The 19,159-nt window shown below is 37.6% G+C and overlaps 1 protein-coding gene across 6 annotated transcripts in view; it reads left to right on the forward strand.

Moving 5' to 3' along the window:
* The window catches only part of ITPR2 (inositol 1,4,5-trisphosphate receptor type 2), a 492,164-nt gene that overhangs the window by 271,322 nt on the left and 201,683 nt on the right, over window positions 1-19,159 (forward strand). For all 6 annotated transcript variants that reach the window (XM_032284102.1, XM_032284097.1, XM_032284122.1 and 3 more), the window contains 2 exons: window positions 5,523-5,665; window positions 11,244-11,352. In XM_032284102.1, coding sequence (XP_032139993.1) covers window positions 5,523-5,665; window positions 11,244-11,352 — 252 coding nt within the window. The remainder of the gene's footprint in view (window positions 1-5,522; window positions 5,666-11,243; window positions 11,353-19,159) is intronic.

Below are 19,159 nucleotides of genomic sequence, written 5' to 3' on the forward strand. Positions count from 1 at the left end.
CTGTGTACTACCACTACTCTATTTAAACATATAGCTTCCATATGTTGTGAGTTATTTTTTAATGAGTGTATATTGATTACTGTGTTTTGATAATATGGTAGTGAGTAGTGGGTCTGAATATCAAAATAATAATCATAATACCAATGATAACATTGGTAAATAAATTACATATTCATAATCTTGCTTCAACTTATCTTTTGGCCTCCTTGCTCTTAAATTACTTGTATAGTATCTCACTCATGATTTTAGCCTGGAAATTGTATTAGTTTGCCAGGGCTGCTGTAACAGAATGTCACAGACTTGCTGGCTTAAACAACAGAAATTTATTTTCTCATAGTTTTGGAGGCTAGAAGTCCAAGATCAAGGTGTCAGCAGGGATGCTTTCTTGGAGGCCTCTCTCCTGAGCTTGCAGATGGCTGACTTCCTGCTGTGTCCTCATAGGGTCTCTTTTCTGTGTTTGCACATATCTGTATCCTAATTCCTTCTCCTTGTAAGATACCAGTTATGTTGGATTAGGGCCCGTTCATATGAGCTCATTTTATCTTAATTACCCATTTGAAAGCCCTAGCTCTAAACAGAGTCACATTCTGAGGTACTATGAGTTAGGGCTTCAACATATGAAATTTTGGGGGGTTACAATTCAGCCCATAACAGACATCTTCCCATCCACGTAATTAGTATAATATTCCATAGAGTTGAATTGGGGTATAGTTTGAAGAAGTTTTTTTCCTGCAAAATGGCCAAGACATGGACTGAAATAAGTATTATGAGAGATCACATGTAGATGAGTGTTATATGGGATTAGAAGGACAAGTTAGATTCAGAGAGTATGAGAAACTTAAAGGGTGTGAGATGTTAAAAATATTGGGGAAAATGCCATTATAAGTGATCCTTGATTTGTAGGATGGCGTTATCAAAAAGAGACTAGAAGAAGAGAGAGTAGTGAGAAGTTACTTAAGATCTGAGCCAGGTAGTGATATGGATGAAACAAAGAAATGGATGCTACAGACAATGATGAAGGCAGGGTCAGCAGACTTGGAGGCTCCTGGATGGAAGTAGAAAGAGGGCTTGAGAGGAGGAGTTTAATACACAGTCCTAATAATACTATCTAGTCTCCCTGATGATTGGAGACTAGGTAGTATTATTAGGACTGTGTATTGTAAGAGCAGAGGAAAAGAGAATGCAATAGGAGGGCAATGGAAAATGCAGTGAACTAGGATAGCAGGCTAATGAGTATACTGGAAGTTAAGTCTATATTTGAAGATAATAGTTGGATAGTGGTTTGTATTGCTTAAAGAGAGAATATAGTGATAAAAAATAAACAGAAAAGAACACTCTTTGTGAGTGGCTAAGAGTAGCAGAATGGCCACATCATGAGTGAAGAAAAAGCAGGGTCAGAAAGGAGGAGGGTCAGGGTCAGGAGAACAAAGAGAGCGGAACATTTCAGAGGAGAGGTTATAATAGTGTCAGAAAGCACAGAGAGGGTATGGTATGCCTTAAACTTCTTTTAATAGATTGATATTCATTAAGTATTTATTTAGTAAAAATTCTAGACTAGCCACTGGATGAAGTGCTAGAGAGAGCGAGTCATGGGTCTGTGCTCTTCTGGGACATGCATTCTAACTTATTAAATAAATGATAAATTATTAGATAATTAAAACTGCAATGAATAAAGTAGAGCATAGTAGCAGCATGGTGGAGAATTACTGGGAGAGTGATCCTGTAATTGTGAAGTTCCTTTCTACCAGGGTAACAGTTGTGTTGAGACCTGAATAATAGGAATGTTCTAAGATTTGGGTTCAGAGAGTTTTATAGGAAGGAAATAGGAAATGCAAAGGTGCTTAGGCAGAAATGAGGTTGATTTTTGAAGATCTAAGAAAAGTCCATTGGAGCAGGAATAAAGGAAGTGAGTAAAGGAAGAAAATATTATGAAATAAGGGGCCAAATCATGTAGAGAGTAATATGGTGCTGTGGCTGTGCCCCAAGTGTTTGTGTTCTCCCCTGCCTCAAATTCATATGCTGAAATTCTAACCCCCAAGGTGATAGTATTAGGAGGTGGGGTCTTTTGGGAGTTGAGATTAGTGTCCCTATAAAACAGGCCCATGCAAGCTCATTCAGCCCTCCACTACGTGAGGACACAGCAAGAGAGGGACCTTCTATGAACCAGGAAGTACGTCCTCACCAGACAACAATTCTGCTGGTGCCTGATCTTGGACTTCCCAGCCACCAGAACTATGAGAAATAATTTCTGTTGTTTATAAGCTACTCAGTTTATGATATTTTGCTATAGCAGCCTGAACAGATTAAGACACATAGGAAGGCATTTTAAGTGTATTCTAAGTGTGATGGCAAGTCATTGAAGATTTTCAGCAGAGGAGAGGCTGATTTGGTTTGCTTTTAAAAAGATCACTTTGAATTTTGGGTGTATTATAAGATCCTGACATGAAAGCAGTGAATCTAGTTAGGTAGCTTTGTATTAACTCAGGGAAAAGGTGATGGCAGGTTGGCTTAAGGAGGTAACAATAGTAATGCAGAGAAGTGTGTGCATTTTGTATAAATTTTTTTTTTTTTTTGAGACGGAGTTTCAGTCTTGTTACCCAGGCTGGAGTGCAATGGCGCGATCTCGGCTCACCACAACCTCCGCCTCCTGGGTTCAGGCAATTCTCCTGCCTCAGCCTCCTGAGTAGCTGGGATTACAGGCACACACCACCATGCCCAGCTAATTTTCTGTATTTTTAGTAGAGACGGGGTTTCACCATGCTGACCAGGATGGTCTCGATCTCTTGACCTCGTGATCCACCCGCCTCGGCCTCCCAAAGTGCTGGGATTACAGGCTTGAGCCACCGCGCCCGGCGCATATTTTGTATAAATTTAGTTGTAGAACTAATAGAACTTGGTGGATGAATTGATGCATTGTGAGATGATAGAAAGAAGAATCAAAGATAACTCTAGTTTTGATATGATATGATTGTGTTATTTACTAAAATAGGAAGCAATGGGAGAGAAAGAGGTTAGGGCCGAGTTGAAATTAGGAGTTCTATTGGGGGAATTTTAAATTTGAGATGCCTATTTAGATACCTAAGTGTGTGTGTCAACTAGGCTGTTGGATATGTGACTCTGAAGAGGTTTAGAAAGATGTCCTGCTGGAAATATAAATGTGGAAGTTCCAACATATAGACGATAGTAAAACCATAGAATTGGATGAAATTTATCAGAAGGAAGTATAGGTATCAAAAAGAAAAGGAACAGGCACTACCGGGAATTGATGAAGAAATAGTAAGGACATAGGTGGAAAATAAAGTGTGGTGTCGTAGAAGTCAAGAGACAAAGTGTTTCAAAGAGCATAAACCGGTGTATAAAATGCTTAGTGGTGATTAAGATGAGGCCAGGCAGTAAACCACCGAGTTTGGGTGATGATCACAGCTAACTGGTGCTCAATAATAAAGATTGCCAGCATTTATATGGAATTAGTGGCCAGTATGTGTTAGAGGCTGTTCTGTGCACTTACCTTTAATCCTTGCAACAAACTCACATGATTATTAATATCATTATCCTAAGCTTTCATGTCGGGAAACAATGACTTAGGGAGGTTGCATGGTTGGCTCATGACGAAAATAGGAGATAAAGACAGAATTCACATCATAGCAGCAAGAGCACTGTTTGTTTAGTAGATGAAATAAAGAAGAGGTAATCTAAACAACAGGGGCATTTTTGGGACATTTACTTAAATATTGTCATATTTGATAAACATACAATCCCTATTTTTGTATAGTACTTAGTTTTCCCCTTTATGTTATTTCCTGTTAGTCTCTTTTAATTGTTTTCAGAAATTTCTCAGAAAGCTTATTTAAAGTGGTTGAAGTAGAAATGATCACTTTTGCAGAAAGAGAAGAGTTAAAACAGGAATTAACATGATTCATAAGAAATCAAGAAGGTGACATCCCCATCTGTGCTTCTGTATCCTAGAGTGACAATAAGCAATTGGCAATGTTCTGCTTAATAAAAATATGCCATAGCTACGGGTGAATAAATTGCTCCTTTACATAAGATTTTTTTTCTTCTAACATAGTTTAAAAATAAAAGGGAATGCTTTAACCATTAAAGAGTGTTCAGGAAATTATAATTACCTGCAGTTCATTTTAGAAGCATATCAGTTAAGATGCTTACAGCTTTAATTAACATAACATTCAACTAAAAGTGACTTAAATAATAAAGACCATATCATTTCACATAGCAAGAAACCTGGAGCTATGGCTGTCCTTGAGTTTGATAATTGTAGGCCTGGGCCCCTAAAACCAAAGGTCTGTAGGCATTCAGCTCAATGCTGGTCTCCCAAGGTCACATGAGGGCTGCCTCAGATTTTAGCTGCCTTGAGAACAGTAGGTGGTTTTGAAAGAATCTCCCCCACCCGCAACACATACCCCACTCTCTCAGTGTACTTCAACTGGTGTCTTATTGACTGGGACTGTGCCACATAATCATGCCTAGACAGATTGCTAGAGGCGGAAATGGAATAACCATGCCTAGCTTAGAGTAACCAACCTTGACCTTAAGCTGAAGGGGCTCATCCCCTGAGAATGTTGTTGCCTGTCAGAAATTACGTTGAGATTCTGTTAGCAAGGAAGAGGGTAAAGAAAGGCTGTTGGGTATGTGACCAATAGGGTCTCTCAAAAAATATAATTTGAAATTCTGTTGAATGTCATTGAACCCAGGTATAGTACTAATATTGCTCCAAATAAGATTTCAGTGACCTTTCCCAATGGATGAAATAATTCATTCTGAATGACCAATGACACATGGAATTTTTTTTTTTCTTTTCAAGACAGGGTTTCAATTGTCGCCCAGGCTGGAGTGCAGTGGGTCCTATCTTGGTGCTTACTGCAACCTTCGCCTCCTAGACTGAGATGATTCTCCCACCCCAGCCTCCTGAGTAGCTGGGACTACAGGCACAGGCCACCAATGCCTGGCTGGTTTTTGTATTTTTAGTAGAAAAAGGGTTTCACCATGTTGGCCAGGCTGGTCCCCAAATCCTGGCCTCAAGCAATCCACCTACCTTGGCCTCCCAATATGCTGGGATTACATGTGTGAGGCACTGCACCTGGCTGGAAATCTATTTATTTTTATCTGCCACCTGGTTATGCCCCTAGTTTATTGCAATTTAGTGAGTGCCTATCATGTCTCCATTATAATATTAGGCACTGCAGGGCACATAAAGTGGCTTAACTGACATTTCCTTTTATAGGTGTTTATCCTTAGAAATCTTATAGCTACCTTCCCCTCCCTTATCTTGTAAATGAAAACACACACACACACACACACACACACACACACACACACACACACGAACCCAGGCAGTATTCATACATAAAACCAGACCATAATTATGGCACAGACATTTGGTGCTATGGAAATATAGGAGGCATCTATAAAATTCCCATTAGTATTCTTAGGCTTGTCATATCTTTGAAAGATAAAATCTGACTTAGGCCTTCATGTGGATTCTCTTGTGTTTCATTCCCTAGGATGTGGTGGCCTCCTTGGAGCACCAATTCAGCCCAATGATGCAGGCTGAATTCTCAGTATTGGTTGATGTATTGTACAGTCCAGAGCTGCTATTCCCTGAGGGAAGCGATGCAAGAATAAGATGTGGCGCTTTCATGTCGAAGTAAGTGGATCCAATCTGAAATTCTGCTGCTGTCACCAAACTGAGATGGCCTCTAACATTTCCACCTTATACTTCACTGATATAAAATGACAGTCCACAAAGTATATGAAAGGCCTAAAATCCATGTTAAAATATGTTGCCAGAATAATTAAATTGAGTCATTTGAAATTTTATTTTGGTGAAGGTCAAGTTATCATATTTTACTAAATTTACTGAAAATAAAGTGTGTCATTATGGGGCACAAAGTATTATGCAAAATAATATTTTGGTCCTAATTCCTTTCCATAATTATATGGTGTGACCTTTTAAAAAATTCTTGTTTAAAGTCACTTGTTTTCATTAACATAGGGAGAAAGGAAAAGGAGCTAGCATTTATTGAGGTCTTACTATTGTCATATGTCTTTATTATTTTATCTAATCTGCATAAACACCCAGAGACTGGGAAGTCTGCCTGATTCAGAGAAGAGAAAACCGAGGACCAGGTGCACTTCAGGTGCAGGGTTAGTAAGACTCAGACCCAGTATGTGGCCATGCTGCCTGGATGATTCTTACTACAGTTCTTTCATTTACTGATTTTTCTCAGCATTTGTGGTATTGTCAGATCTATTATAGCTGATATATTTACCCTAGAGTATCTTCATCTTAATGGTAAGTGAAAAATTCTCAAGGGAGATGTGCAAGGATAAGCAGTTGTGAGAAAAAGCCTAACTAACTCCAGAAAGAAGAGACTTGTCTTTATGTGGAGGGCATGCCATTGAGGACTCTGCAGGTGGTCACATGTAGACTCTAGATGTCCAGTCAGAAAGAAGGTGCTTAGTCTTCTTGGGAAGAGTATCTGGATGGAGAGTCAGTGAGATGAGCTTGCCCAGCCCCTTGACCCTGAACCATCCCAGCTAATTCCTGTGTGGTAGAGAGTATTGCTCAATGAGATCTGGAAACCTCTTCCATCAACTGTGATGTACCGAGGCAGAGATTGAAGCCCTAGGGGACACAAGAAGTGTGTTCCTTTCTTTCACCATTTAAGCTGAGACGTTGGGAGTGAAAGCAAGGTGTGTGATGAGAAAAGCTGCAGGGATTGTGCTGAAGAATAGGTGGGGTTTTTATATTACGGTTATGGCTAGAATCAGGTATAGGCTCATTGCATCTTAGGGAGTTTGGCAAGAATGTATGTTTCTGGACACCTGCCAGTCTTCTGAGTAAGGATTTTAAAGTGAAGAGGCCCAGAGTGTACAACTGATGACTGCTGAGATCATTAGAAATAAAATTTAAAGTAGAGGTATTGCCTAGTAATTCACTATAAAAATAGGGTGTTGAGCAGGGTTCACTATTCAGAGGATGAGTACACTGAAAGCCCAGACTTCACCACTACACATACATGCATGTGAGAACTCTGCACCTGTACCCCTTACATATCTAAAAATAAGAACTAAGTAAAAAAAAGATAATAGCATCTTTGATAAATATCTTTCACCTTCTATGAATATATGTCATTGTATGGAATATGGGTTAAAATTAGGTGATAAACCTGTCAAGTTCAATAAATTAACATAATATTATAGCTATATCCTTGAGATGTGACAGCCTGGAATGGGGGTTGGCAAGCTCTGGCCCTCAGGCTAAATTGGTCCTGCTACTCATTTCCGTAAAGAAAGTTTTACTGAAATGCAGTGGTGCTCATTCATTTCTAGATTGTCTATGGCTGCTTTCATGCCACTGTGGCAGAATCAGTTAGTTGCCAGAGACTGTGTACCCCGCAAAGCCTAAAATATTTACTATCTGCCCCTTTAGAGAAAAGGTCTTCTGACTCCTTGTTGAGAACTAAGGTGCCAATATGGTAGCTACTAGCCACACATGGCTACTTAAATTATAGTTTGAATTAATTAAAATGAAATAAAAATCTACTTCCTCAGTCATATTGGCCACATTTCAAGTGCTCAATAGCCACATGTGGCTAATGGCTACCAAATTTGGCAGCACAAATATAGAACATGTATATTATTGCAGAGTTCTGTTAGACAGCAGTGGTCTAGAACTTGAAGATACTTGTCTATGAGAAAGTGATATGAAGTAACTCAGGATATCAAGTAAATATTGAGCTGTGCTGTAGATGGAGACAAGTCTGTGGCACCATTAGGTAACCTGAAAGGAGAGAAGCAAAAGTGATATGGTAATAGGAACACATTGCAGATCCTACACCCATATGAAGGAAAAATGATGCGTGTACGTGAGTGGTTCTAGAAGAGATTGTAGAAGATATTTTTGTGCTATTGCAATTGTATTACAGCCAGAGCCTCAGGACTGTCTGTTTTGCATCTTAGTGCTCACCCTACCTCTTCCCCAACCCTTTGAAGAACTAAGGGTTTCCTTTGTAAGAATATCTTATAAATTAGAATCCAACTTTATGAATAGCTTTGCCAGAGGTCTTATATTGCTGTGCATACCATCCTGGTAAAGCTTAGCTAGAGAATATAAATTTAGGTCCAAGCCCTAAGTAGGGGCTTCCTACTTTTTCTCAAATAAATCTAATTCTTAGAATCTGTTGACTCAGATGGGTCTGCAGGAGAATATGAGGATAGACCCCAGGAAAGAACTGGAATTCACAGTCTACATAACACATAGAGTGAGAGAGAAGAGAATAGGTCAATGACACTGTTAATCTTTAAGGCAGCTGATTAGAGTCCATTCAAGTCAACACCTACTCCTCCCTTGTGAAGGAGAATCTCTGTGTTTTTCAGACTGTGGGGTATGATCCATTTATAGATTTTTTAGTTGACTTAGGTAGAGGCAACCAGCTAATTAAAAAAATGAATTAGAGAAGATACAAATTATCAGAGTGCATCTCATAGTAAGGATGACATTTGTGTGAGTTTATACACACTCCCACACAGGTACTTCCATACTGGGTTGTTTTGTGAAATCTATTTCTTGCTTTGATCATAGAAAAAATATTTGAAAGTCACTCACCTAGCTCAACCAGTCATTATGTGGTTTATGAATGCCTTTTATAAATCTGTAGCAAGTGGTCATTCAACCTTATGGTTGATATTTTCAATATGGTTAGTGAATTAAAACTTTTATGTAAGGAAGAGTTAAAGAAAATGGAAATACTTAGCCTGAGAGAGTGAAAAAAAATCAAAAGAAATTTATCATGTCCATCAAAACTATCTTCACATATTTAAAGACTACTATGTGAATGTATATACCTACTATGTACCCACAAAAATTAAAAATCGAAAAAGGACTATTGTGTGAAAGAAAGAATCAAATAGTAAAAGTTTTAGAAAGGGAGGCTTCACTTTCCTGGCCAGGAGAACTTTTGAAATTCTTCTGCCTGTTAGGCCTGACCACATGTATATAACACGTTTTCTAGACTCAACATGTCTAAAAGGACATCAGTGTTACTTTCATTGTGTGTTGGCTACTTCTTCGGGATGGAACAGTGTCATTTTAAAGTGTCATCATTGGGCTGGGTATGGTGGCTCACACTTCTAATCCCAGCACTTTGGGAGGCTGAAGCAGGAAGATCAGTTGAGCCCAGAATTTTGAAACTAGCCTGAGCAACAAAGCAAGACCCTATCTCTGCAAAAAGCAAAAAAATTAGCCAGATACTATGGCATATACCTGTGGTCCCAGCTACTCAGGAGGCTGAGGTGGGAGGATCAATTGAGCCCAGGAGGTCTAGGCTGCAATGAGCTATGATCACATGAGTACACTCCAGCCTGGGTGACAGAGACCCTATCTAATTAAAAAAATTTTTTAAAAATCACCATCCACTATTAGTCCAGTCTATACATTTCAAGGGTCTCTGATCTGCCCTGCTTCCTCTTCTACTTCCCACATGTCATTATTTACAGTCTTGGCTGTGAGTCTTTTCTGTTACTTCCTACATCCTCACCCGACCTCTGCCACTGTTCTCTTGCCTTGCTCCGTCTCCTCTGCTTCACCTTTCCTGCTGCCATCATTGGTCTCTTTCTCACAGTGGGAAGAGGCATTCGGGTCCTTTAGAACAGTAGTTCCCTATTTTCTCTAGAAAACATTCCAGATTCTTGAGGTTAATATTCCAGTCCCTTCTTTCCAAACCACATCTCTTACACTTTCCTCTTCCAAGTCTTTAAGTGTCAGTGGGCAATTGACGTGCTTCTCATTTCCTGAACACGCTGGCTAGGTTTCTGCCTCTGTCCTGTGTTCTTACCATTCCCTTTGCAGGGATGTCTTCTCTCCCCAGCCTTTCTTGCCAGGTGAAATCTTCACAAGTTGCGTGCTGTCTCTTCACCGAAACCTTCTCTGATCAGCCCTCGGTAATTCCCCCCAGTAGAATGAAGTGGTTTTATGTCTGGTTCACAGCATTTGCCAATGTCTGTGTTGTGGCACTTACCCATTCAGGGGATTTTGTGCAGCCTAGCATATGTGTAGGGACTCTGCACAAGACCCCTGAGACTCCAGAGATCAGTGACCTGAGTCCCCATCACCACAGAGTGGTTCATAATAATTTTGGCTCTGAGGTCAGATGGACCTGAGTGCCTTTGCAGGTCTCACCCCTTAACAATTTACGTAACCAGAGGCAGGTTGCTATATCTCCCTGACTTCTGTTCTCTTATGAGCAAAATCAGTCTGAACCTGTCCCAAAGGCTTGGTGTAAGGATAAATTGGAAGACTCCCTGGGAAGTCCTTACACTTGACCCTCACACCTTGCTAGCCATTAACTAGTGAAAGTTCACCTTTTCCCCAGGGTTATGCCCCACAGTACTCATGTTATGTCACTGAAATTGGGTCATTTGAAGAAGACGTCTCACAGGGTCATTTTGAGAATCAGCTTTTTAACAACATGAGCTATATGTGCTCTCTCTCTATATATATAAAAGCTAAATTCTGATAATGAAAATTTTATTTGATTTTAAGTTCTTGGGGATGGTGATCCTGAAACTCTTTTCCTAACAGAGCACTAGTACACAGTTTGTCACTTGATTAAAATTGATTGGAGTTTTTGCCCAAATATAGCAAAACTGGTAAATGGATAGACTGTCTTGATGTCACTTTTTTGTTTTTAAGACAGAAACTGCTTGTTTCTACCAAACCCTGGCAGTGAAAAATGGCACATTGTTATGAATGGAAACTGGAAAGCAGCCTGTTATATTAAGGTTGCAAAATTATATACAGCCATTGCTACTCTTATGTCTAATGTAATACAGTATATAAAAATAATATAGTATAACTTAACATAATAAAATGTAATATAAATATTTATATTTAACTACTAATAAATTTGCTTTAGTTCATATAATGGAGTGAGAATATTAGTGTTTCATTGTTTCTCAGAGTAGTGTGTCCCACTAAAAGAATGTCACCTGAGTAAGTTCGGGAAGCCCTGAGATATACTACCTGTAAAACAAATATAATGTGTTATAATACAAAATTTATAAGCTGAAGTGTAATCTTAAAACTTTTGAAAAACGTGTACCTGGTTTACTTCATATTCTCAAATAATTGTGTGATTTTCTTTCGTCTGTGGCCTTTGATGTTTGTATATAGCTTGAAGAGAAATCACTGTCTTTCTAAAGGTTTAATGTTTTGCTTTAAGGTTGATTAATCATACAAAGAAACTAATGGAGAAAGAAGAAAAACTGTGCATTAAAATTCTTCAGACATTACGAGAAATGCTAGAGAAGAAAGACAGCTTTGTGGAAGAGGTATTTTTTTTTAATTTATTATTTAAAAATAAAATAGGATTTCCAGAATACTGTAACCTATGAATTACAATAGGCTATTACCTGATTACTTGCATTATATATTAATGGTGTATGTACTTAGATGAGTAAGATAATTTGAGTTTTTATAGTATTCATCTCTCATGCCTTGTTTTAAATTGGGAAATAGCTAAAATCAGAGTGGCCTAGATATTTGTTTTATTTATTTATTTTTTATATTCTGTCTTGGATCTGTGTTTTTTCCTCTTATGGCTTTTTCTAGTGGACCAATTGATCTTTTCAAACAATGAGTAACTGAGATGCATTATTTAGACTTGTGTAAAGTTCTGCTGCATACTGAGAATGTTTATGCATTTTGTCATATGTTGATTTTTTATTATAAATATATGTTCATGTTACTTTTGATAATATTCTGCCAAGTATTATAAAATAATACTATTTCAGTAAATGGAATAGTCAGTTTCTATTCTTAGCTCTATTAACTTTAGATTCACAAATGATTTTCAGGGAAATATCAACCTATAGATAATAATTTTCGGCCTGTTATTAAAAATGACAGCTCAGGTGCTCATTAAGAGATAGCTACCAGCATGTTTAATACCCAAGGCGATACACTTAAATATAAAATATAAATCTAGAGAATTTTTTTTAGCTAGCTGTCTGTACTTTTATGTTAGCTATCAAACAAAATTTGTACCATGTTCCTTAATAACCTTTTGGTCTGTTTCAGTAGATACGAATCATTTGATATTTTAAAACTGGAAGGATTTTATTTATTACTTTATGTATATACTAAATTCCAGAAAGATTGTTGCGGTTGAGTTTTTTAAAGTGCATTCCCATTTTAGAAAAAAATGCAATGGAAAGTTGGATATTAGTAGAAAGGGCATTGCTTCAAAATATTCCATGTGAACCAAGTTTGTTTCTGTAATCAAAATGCCTTCTACTTTGCATTAGTTCTCTGCATCACTTAAATTTTATTTGGGAAACAAATGATCAAAATAAAGGTGGTCAATGTAATTTTAGCAAATGTTTCTCTGAGATAGGACTCAAAAACATGCTTGTATATTCGAGTGTGTGGTATGCTTTTTAAAAATGATCAAGAGAATTCCTTGGGACTTATTGTTGCCTTTCTCTTAAAATACTGCTATAGATTGTGTGATATTGACTGAAGTACCAGATTCTAAAGTAGAAAAATGAGGTCAATATACTTTTCTGACAGAGGATGAGGTTCACAATAAAAGTGACTCGTATTTAACAGGAGATACATGGCAAATGTTCCATTTTTATGTAACAGATTTTTATTGAATTGTTCCAAAGGAAATCGGAAAGAAATCAGGTTAAGATTTTACTTTGGCTAGTCAAGAGTATTTTTGTGTGTCTCCCAAATCACTCTAAAATAAATCACTTGTTTTCTTCTTTCCATTCCCACTGCTATCACTAGTTCAGGCTTTTATTATCTCCCATCTAGAAAATTCCAGGAATGCAGCTTCGTGAGACAGATTGCTCCCTTGGGTGGAGGCAGGGCTGCTGTTTTCATAACTTCAAGGATCCTCATTTATGAAAGATGTGATGTAAATGACACCCCCATGACACAATCCTCAGGGAAGGGTTGAGATCAGAAAGGCTAATTGCAAGTCCTTCATTAGATCACACAACACATATGTTGTGAGCAAACTATTAAATGGTGGTTATTGTGCTTGGGTACTGGGGATACTGAGATGAATGACACAACTTGCCAAGAGCCATGAAAGGGTACAATTCCTATGCTAGTGGACTCCCTTAATAGTGTAGGCAAGAGATCACTAGAGCCCTTCAAATACCATCAGGGGCTCTGTGCCACATTAGTGTTGCAGGCCCTCCATTTGTCCTCTCCACTTCACACCCCCATCTGTATTCATCCATTAGGTGTCCAGAGATCTGTGATACTCAGTGTACCTATAATGTACCTCAGGCTTTTCCTGCCTTGACCTTTATCTGGAATCATAGATAGCAAAAATCCAAACAAGCCTCAATGCTACCAGTTGTCTTTGTGGACCAGCCACTGGGTAGTATTTATCAAGTGTTCCCCAGCAAGTGGTGATTACTTTCTCAATAGAATTACCAAAATACTTCATGCTCCTCTTTTAGGACGCTTTAGGCTGTATCTGGATATTTAGTCCAAGCTTCTTATTTTAAAGATGATGCCACAGAGTCCCCGAGAAGTGATGTGATTTGAGTGAGGTCACATAGCAAGAGCTAAAACCAAAGTTTAAATCGGAACTCCTTCCTCTCTGCCTCATCTTCTTACTCCTTTGATCATAGCCAAGTTTTACCAATTTTTTACGCTGTTGTTAAGAAAGGTTAATATACTTTGTCTTGTGGGTTTATGGCTCGGAATTTTAAGACACAGGCAGACAGAATATAAGACAGAATAACATTCAAAATAGGTAAAGATTCAGATAATCTTTTAAGAAAATAGTAAAGGTAGGGGAAATGAAGTTATTTAACCAAGAAAGAAAAACCTGATTTCATTTTTTTATGGCCGAGTAAGATTTCATTGCACATATATACATCACATTTTCTTTACATATTCATCCATTGAGGGACACGTGGATTGATTCCATATCTTTGCTGTGGTTAATAATGTTGCAGTAAACGTGTGAGTGCAGGTATCCCTTTGTTATGTTGATTTCTTTTCCTATGATAGATACCCTGTAGTAGGATTGCTGAATCCAATGGTAGTTCTGCTTTTAGTTTTTAAAGAAATCTCCATCCTGTCTTTCATAGTGGCTCTGCTAGTTTACTTTCCTACCAGTAAGGTATGAGTTCCCTTTTCTCTACATCCTCATCAATGTCTGTTATTTTTTGTCTTTTTAATAATAGCCATTCTGGCTGGGGAAAGATAATATCCTGTTGTCATTCTGAGTTGCATTTCTCTGATGATTAGTGATGTTAAGTTCTTCATATGCTTATTGGCCATTTCTATGTCTTATTTTGAGAAATGTCTAGTCATGTCTTTTGTCCACTTTCTAATGAGTTTTTTGATTTTTTCCTGTTGAGTTGAGTTTCATATATTTTGGGTACTAGTCTACTGTCAGATAAATAATTTGCGAATATTTTCTCCATTCAACAGGTTGTCTCTTCACTCTGTTAAGTGTTTCCTTTCTGTGCAGAAGCTTTTTAGTTTAAGATAGTTCCATTTGTCTCTTTTTGTTTCTGTTGCCTGTGCTTTTCAGATCTTAGGCATAAATTCTTTGCCTAGACCAATGTTCAGGAGAATTTCCCCTAGGTTTTCTTCCAGTGTTTTTGTTGTTTTGAGTATTATGTTTAAGTCCTGAATCCATTTTGAGTTGATTTTTTTATATTGTGAGAGATAAGGATTCTGCATGTGACTATCCAATTTTGCCAGCGTCATTCATTGGAGAGGGTGTTTGTTCCCTGTGTAAGTTCCTATCTGCTTTGTTAAAGATCAGTTGGCTGTAAATATATGGCTTTGTTCCTGGATTCTTCATTCTGTTTCATTGGTCTATTTTTATACCAATGCTGTGCTGCTTTGGTTAGTCAAGCCTTCCAATATATTATAAGTTAGATAATATGATGCCTCTAACTTTATTCTTTTTGCTCAGGATTGCTTTGGCTATTCCAACTCTTTTTTGGTTCCATATGAATTTTAGGATTCTTTCAAAACAATGATATCATTTCATTTGCAGCAACAATGAAATGTTGTTTGCTGAAATGGATGTTGAAATGGATGCTGCATGGAACTAGAGGTCATTATCTGAAATGAAACAAGCCAGGCACAAAAAGACAAATACTGCATGTTCTCACTTATATGTAGGAGCTAAACCATTTTATCATATGAAGGTAGAGAGTGGGAAGATAAATAACAGAGACTGGGAAGGATGGAAGGTGGAGAATGAAGGGAACTGGGTTAAAGGGTACAAATGTACAGTACGACAGAATGAATAAATTCAATGTTTGATAGACTAGGGTGACTATACTTAACAAAATACATTGTACTTGAGTGATGGACACATCAAATACAGTGACTTGATCACTGCATTTATGTATATGTAACAAAATGTCTCATTTATCCTATAAGTTTGTAAAAACAAGAAAAGTAAAAGGAAAAACCTAATAAAAAGCATAAGTATGTTTCTTAATTATCTTGTTTCTTAATTTTCACATTTACTAAGGACAGAATAGAAAATTATAGCTAAAGCAATTCTAGCTCTTAGACAACTTTTTAATTCTAAGTGTTTTGAAATGAGAACTATTTCTACCAGTAGAAGCAGAAGACATTTCATCCCCATTCTCAGGAAATCTTATGAAATGTCTTCTGCTTCTACTGGCATATATAATCCTCATTGATTCAAACAACCACCCTGGGAACTAGTCATGACTACATCCATTGGTCCTTCTGAAACAGCTGGTGCTCAGTGATCCATGCCATTTGGGGGAGCTAAATGGCTTACCTATCTGGGTGAAATGGCATTGGATAACAGATTCAGAAAGTAGCCAGAGATACTGTTGTACAACTAATGGTGGGCTCTACTAACAAACCCTAATTATCACTAGTGGGATAAGAAGTGGCTGTGTTTCCATGATTGTATTATTTTCTATTGACCAAAAACTTCGTGGTATAAAACCACACAAATTTGTTATTTTACAGTTTTGGAAGTCAAAAGCTTAAAATCAAGGTGTGAGCAGTAGAGTGTTCCTTCTGCAGATTTGAGGGGACAGTTTATTTCCTTGCCTTTTCTGGGTTCTGGAAAAGGTTCGAGGCTTGGTTCCTTGGTTCCATTCCCTGTCTTTAAAGCCGGTAGTGTAGCCGGTAGTAGAGACTTTCCAGTCTCTACTCTCGATTCCACGCCCCTCCTCCCCACCATGGTTGTCACATCTCCTACCTCTGATGCTCCTGCCTCATTCCTCTAAGAACACTCGTGATTACATTGGAAACACTTGGATAATCCAGTATAATTTTCCCATTTCAAGAGCCTTAACTCAAATCATGCCTGCTGAATCCCTTTTGCCATGTGACGTAACATGTTTACAGGTTCTGGTGACTAGGAAAGGGATCTTGAGGGCATGAGCATCTTTGGGGAGGGTCATTATTCTGCCTATCACACACAATGACCCTTTTATTGTCAGTAAGAAATAAAGTCTAGAATATAGATGTAGTATTTACTTGTGGCTGATTAATATTACTATGTAATGCAATTTAAATGCAAATGAATAGAACAAAAAATGCTTGGAATCAATAGCACTTTGCTGTTTTCAAAATACTTTAGAATATTTTGGTACCTTTCAAAAATTCTAACAAGTACGTAGAACAGGCAGTGTTACCTCCACATTGCAAATGTGGAAAGAGAGACTCAGAGAAGTGAATTGTGTTAAGTTACATAGGTTACCTAATACCTGCCCTCTAATGGCTAACTAGCTAGATTTCAACTGTCTGTGTATTGAAGCATTCCCAAGAGATTTATCAGAATTAAATCAAAACAGGGAATGCAAACTAGGGTTTTTCATGCTAGCTATCCTAATATTACATTTGAGACTCCACTTATTTGAATTTAAAATGTCAACTTAAAAGAAAATTACTATTTTTATTTCCTTCGTTCCTGACACCAGAAGTGGTGTGTGTTTGTGTGTGTGTGTGTGTGTGTGTGTATGTGTGAAACTAGTAAAAATTTAAAAATATAGGGCAATGAAGCATAAATTTGCTTCATGGTTGAACCAAATGTTCTGTAAAGCAATTTTCAACCCTGGGATTCTAAATTTCCCGAGTTTGTTAGCCTTCTCTGTATGATGTATTAAGGAAGTATATTAAGGATATTTAATATAACTAAATGTAACTAGATTTTACCTACTAGTCGATTATTTATTCAAAGCTTATAATTTAGAATACGCTTGAGTACAATTTCTAAATTTATTATATTTAGGGATATTCTTCCTTGACCCATGTTTCTTAGTTTGTGCATAAGACACTGAGAAGTAAGATATGGGTGGACAATGTCTTAAAGATTATTGAAAGAATAAAATAAAGGAAAATTTAATTTCCTGTGATGTTTACCTATATGTGAAATTATTTAGGCATTTAGGGATTATATAGTGAGTTAAGCTATAGTACTTATTTTTAATGGAAGGATAAAATGTGAGTTTTTTTTATAGAAAGTCTTTAAGGGGAAAATTACCTAAGTGAGTTTTAGAAAAATTCCCCATTAAAATATTGTTTGTTTAGGTGATTGTGATAGAAAAGCAAGAGTTTACAAAGAATATAGCTAACAACCATAACAACTCTGAGAGCTCAGTATTCCTTTGGGGTTGGCATATTTAGAAGGCTTTTTAAAGGTAACAACACCAGGCATATTTATTTGTACTTAAAAAAAATGTATGTTGGGACATTGTGGGAGGGAAAGAGAAGAGAAGGAATGCTTCAAAATGGCTTGAGGATAGTATGATCTCTCCTCCCTTCTCCTCCCCTCCGCTTCTCTCCTCTCCTTTCTTTTTTGACAGAGTCTTGCTCTTTTGCCCATGCTTGAGTGCAGTGGCGCTGTTTCGGCTCACTGCAATCTCCACCTCCTGGGTTCAAGTGATTCTCTTGCCTCAGCCTCCAAGTAGCTGGGATTACAGGCACCTGCCACCACAGCCATCTGATTTTTGTATTTTCAGTATGGACAGGGTTTCACCATCTTGGTCAGGTTAGTCTTGAACTCCTGATCTCAAACAATCCACCTGCCTCAGCCTCTCAAAGTGCCGGGATTATAGGGGTGAGCCATAGTGCCCAGCCTGAGGGCAGTGTGATTTCTAAAATTCCCTATCCTTAAAGCCATTTTGTTCTACTCTTATTTCCATGACCTCTCTCTCGCTGTCTCTCTCTTTCTCACACACACACATATACACACACACACACACACACACGCGCGCGCGTGCACGCAGACAGGCACACGCAAAATATCTGATAGTATGTGTGTGCTGTTGAAGAGAGTAGCTTTATTACCGTATCATGCCTTTATTCTGTGTATTTAAAGATAGTTTAGGTCCAGATCTGTGTAGCAGTGAAGTGGTAATGGAGATAGAAAGAGCTTATGTGGATTGGATAGAGGTGGGCTGATAAGGGTGGAGCAGGAAATAAGGACTGTGCTCAGGGGAATGGTTTGGTTTGGTTTTAAGGATTTGGGGGGTCAATCTTCTGCATCTTTTACTCTTTAGTATACATTTTCATTAAAATTTATAAAGCATTACAAATTATTGCTCTCATAAAAAGGGAAAAACATATATAAATCATAAAAGTAGAGATGTCTGTAAACTCCAATTCTGAGTGTATAAAATTCATAGCTTCTGTACTTTAGAATTGGAGAAGAGAATGAGCACTGAAAATATTCATGGGTCACCTGTGGAACTGGTAATGTACAGCTACCCTCTTTACATAATAGTCAAAGTAGCTGACCTATTTAAAATGACAGTCACAATTTCCCCTGTGACTATATTCCTATTTACTAATGTTACAGTGACATACATATAATCTACAGGGCAATAAAGATGTTTAATATAAAGTTCAATATCCTTAAAATGTTCAAATTTAAAATGCCATCTATCTTTGGAATATTGTTGCAAAGCTGTTGAGAGCAGCCTCTGCAATAGCTATGGTACAGTTTTAAGCACTAGCATTTATTAATTTATTATATAATTAATTAATTTATATCATATAATTTATTCATAGCTAGCATTTATTAAGAACTTATTGTATGACATTGTTATTATCAGACACTGCTGTCAGACACTGTTGCTAATCATTTATATCTGT

The sequence above is a fragment of the Sapajus apella genome, unplaced genomic scaffold (genome assembly GCF_009761245.1).
Source record: "Sapajus apella isolate SASKATOON/1434 unplaced genomic scaffold, GSC_monkey_1.0 scaffold2, whole genome shotgun sequence".
NCBI lineage: Eukaryota > Metazoa > Chordata > Mammalia > Primates > Cebidae > Sapajus > Sapajus apella.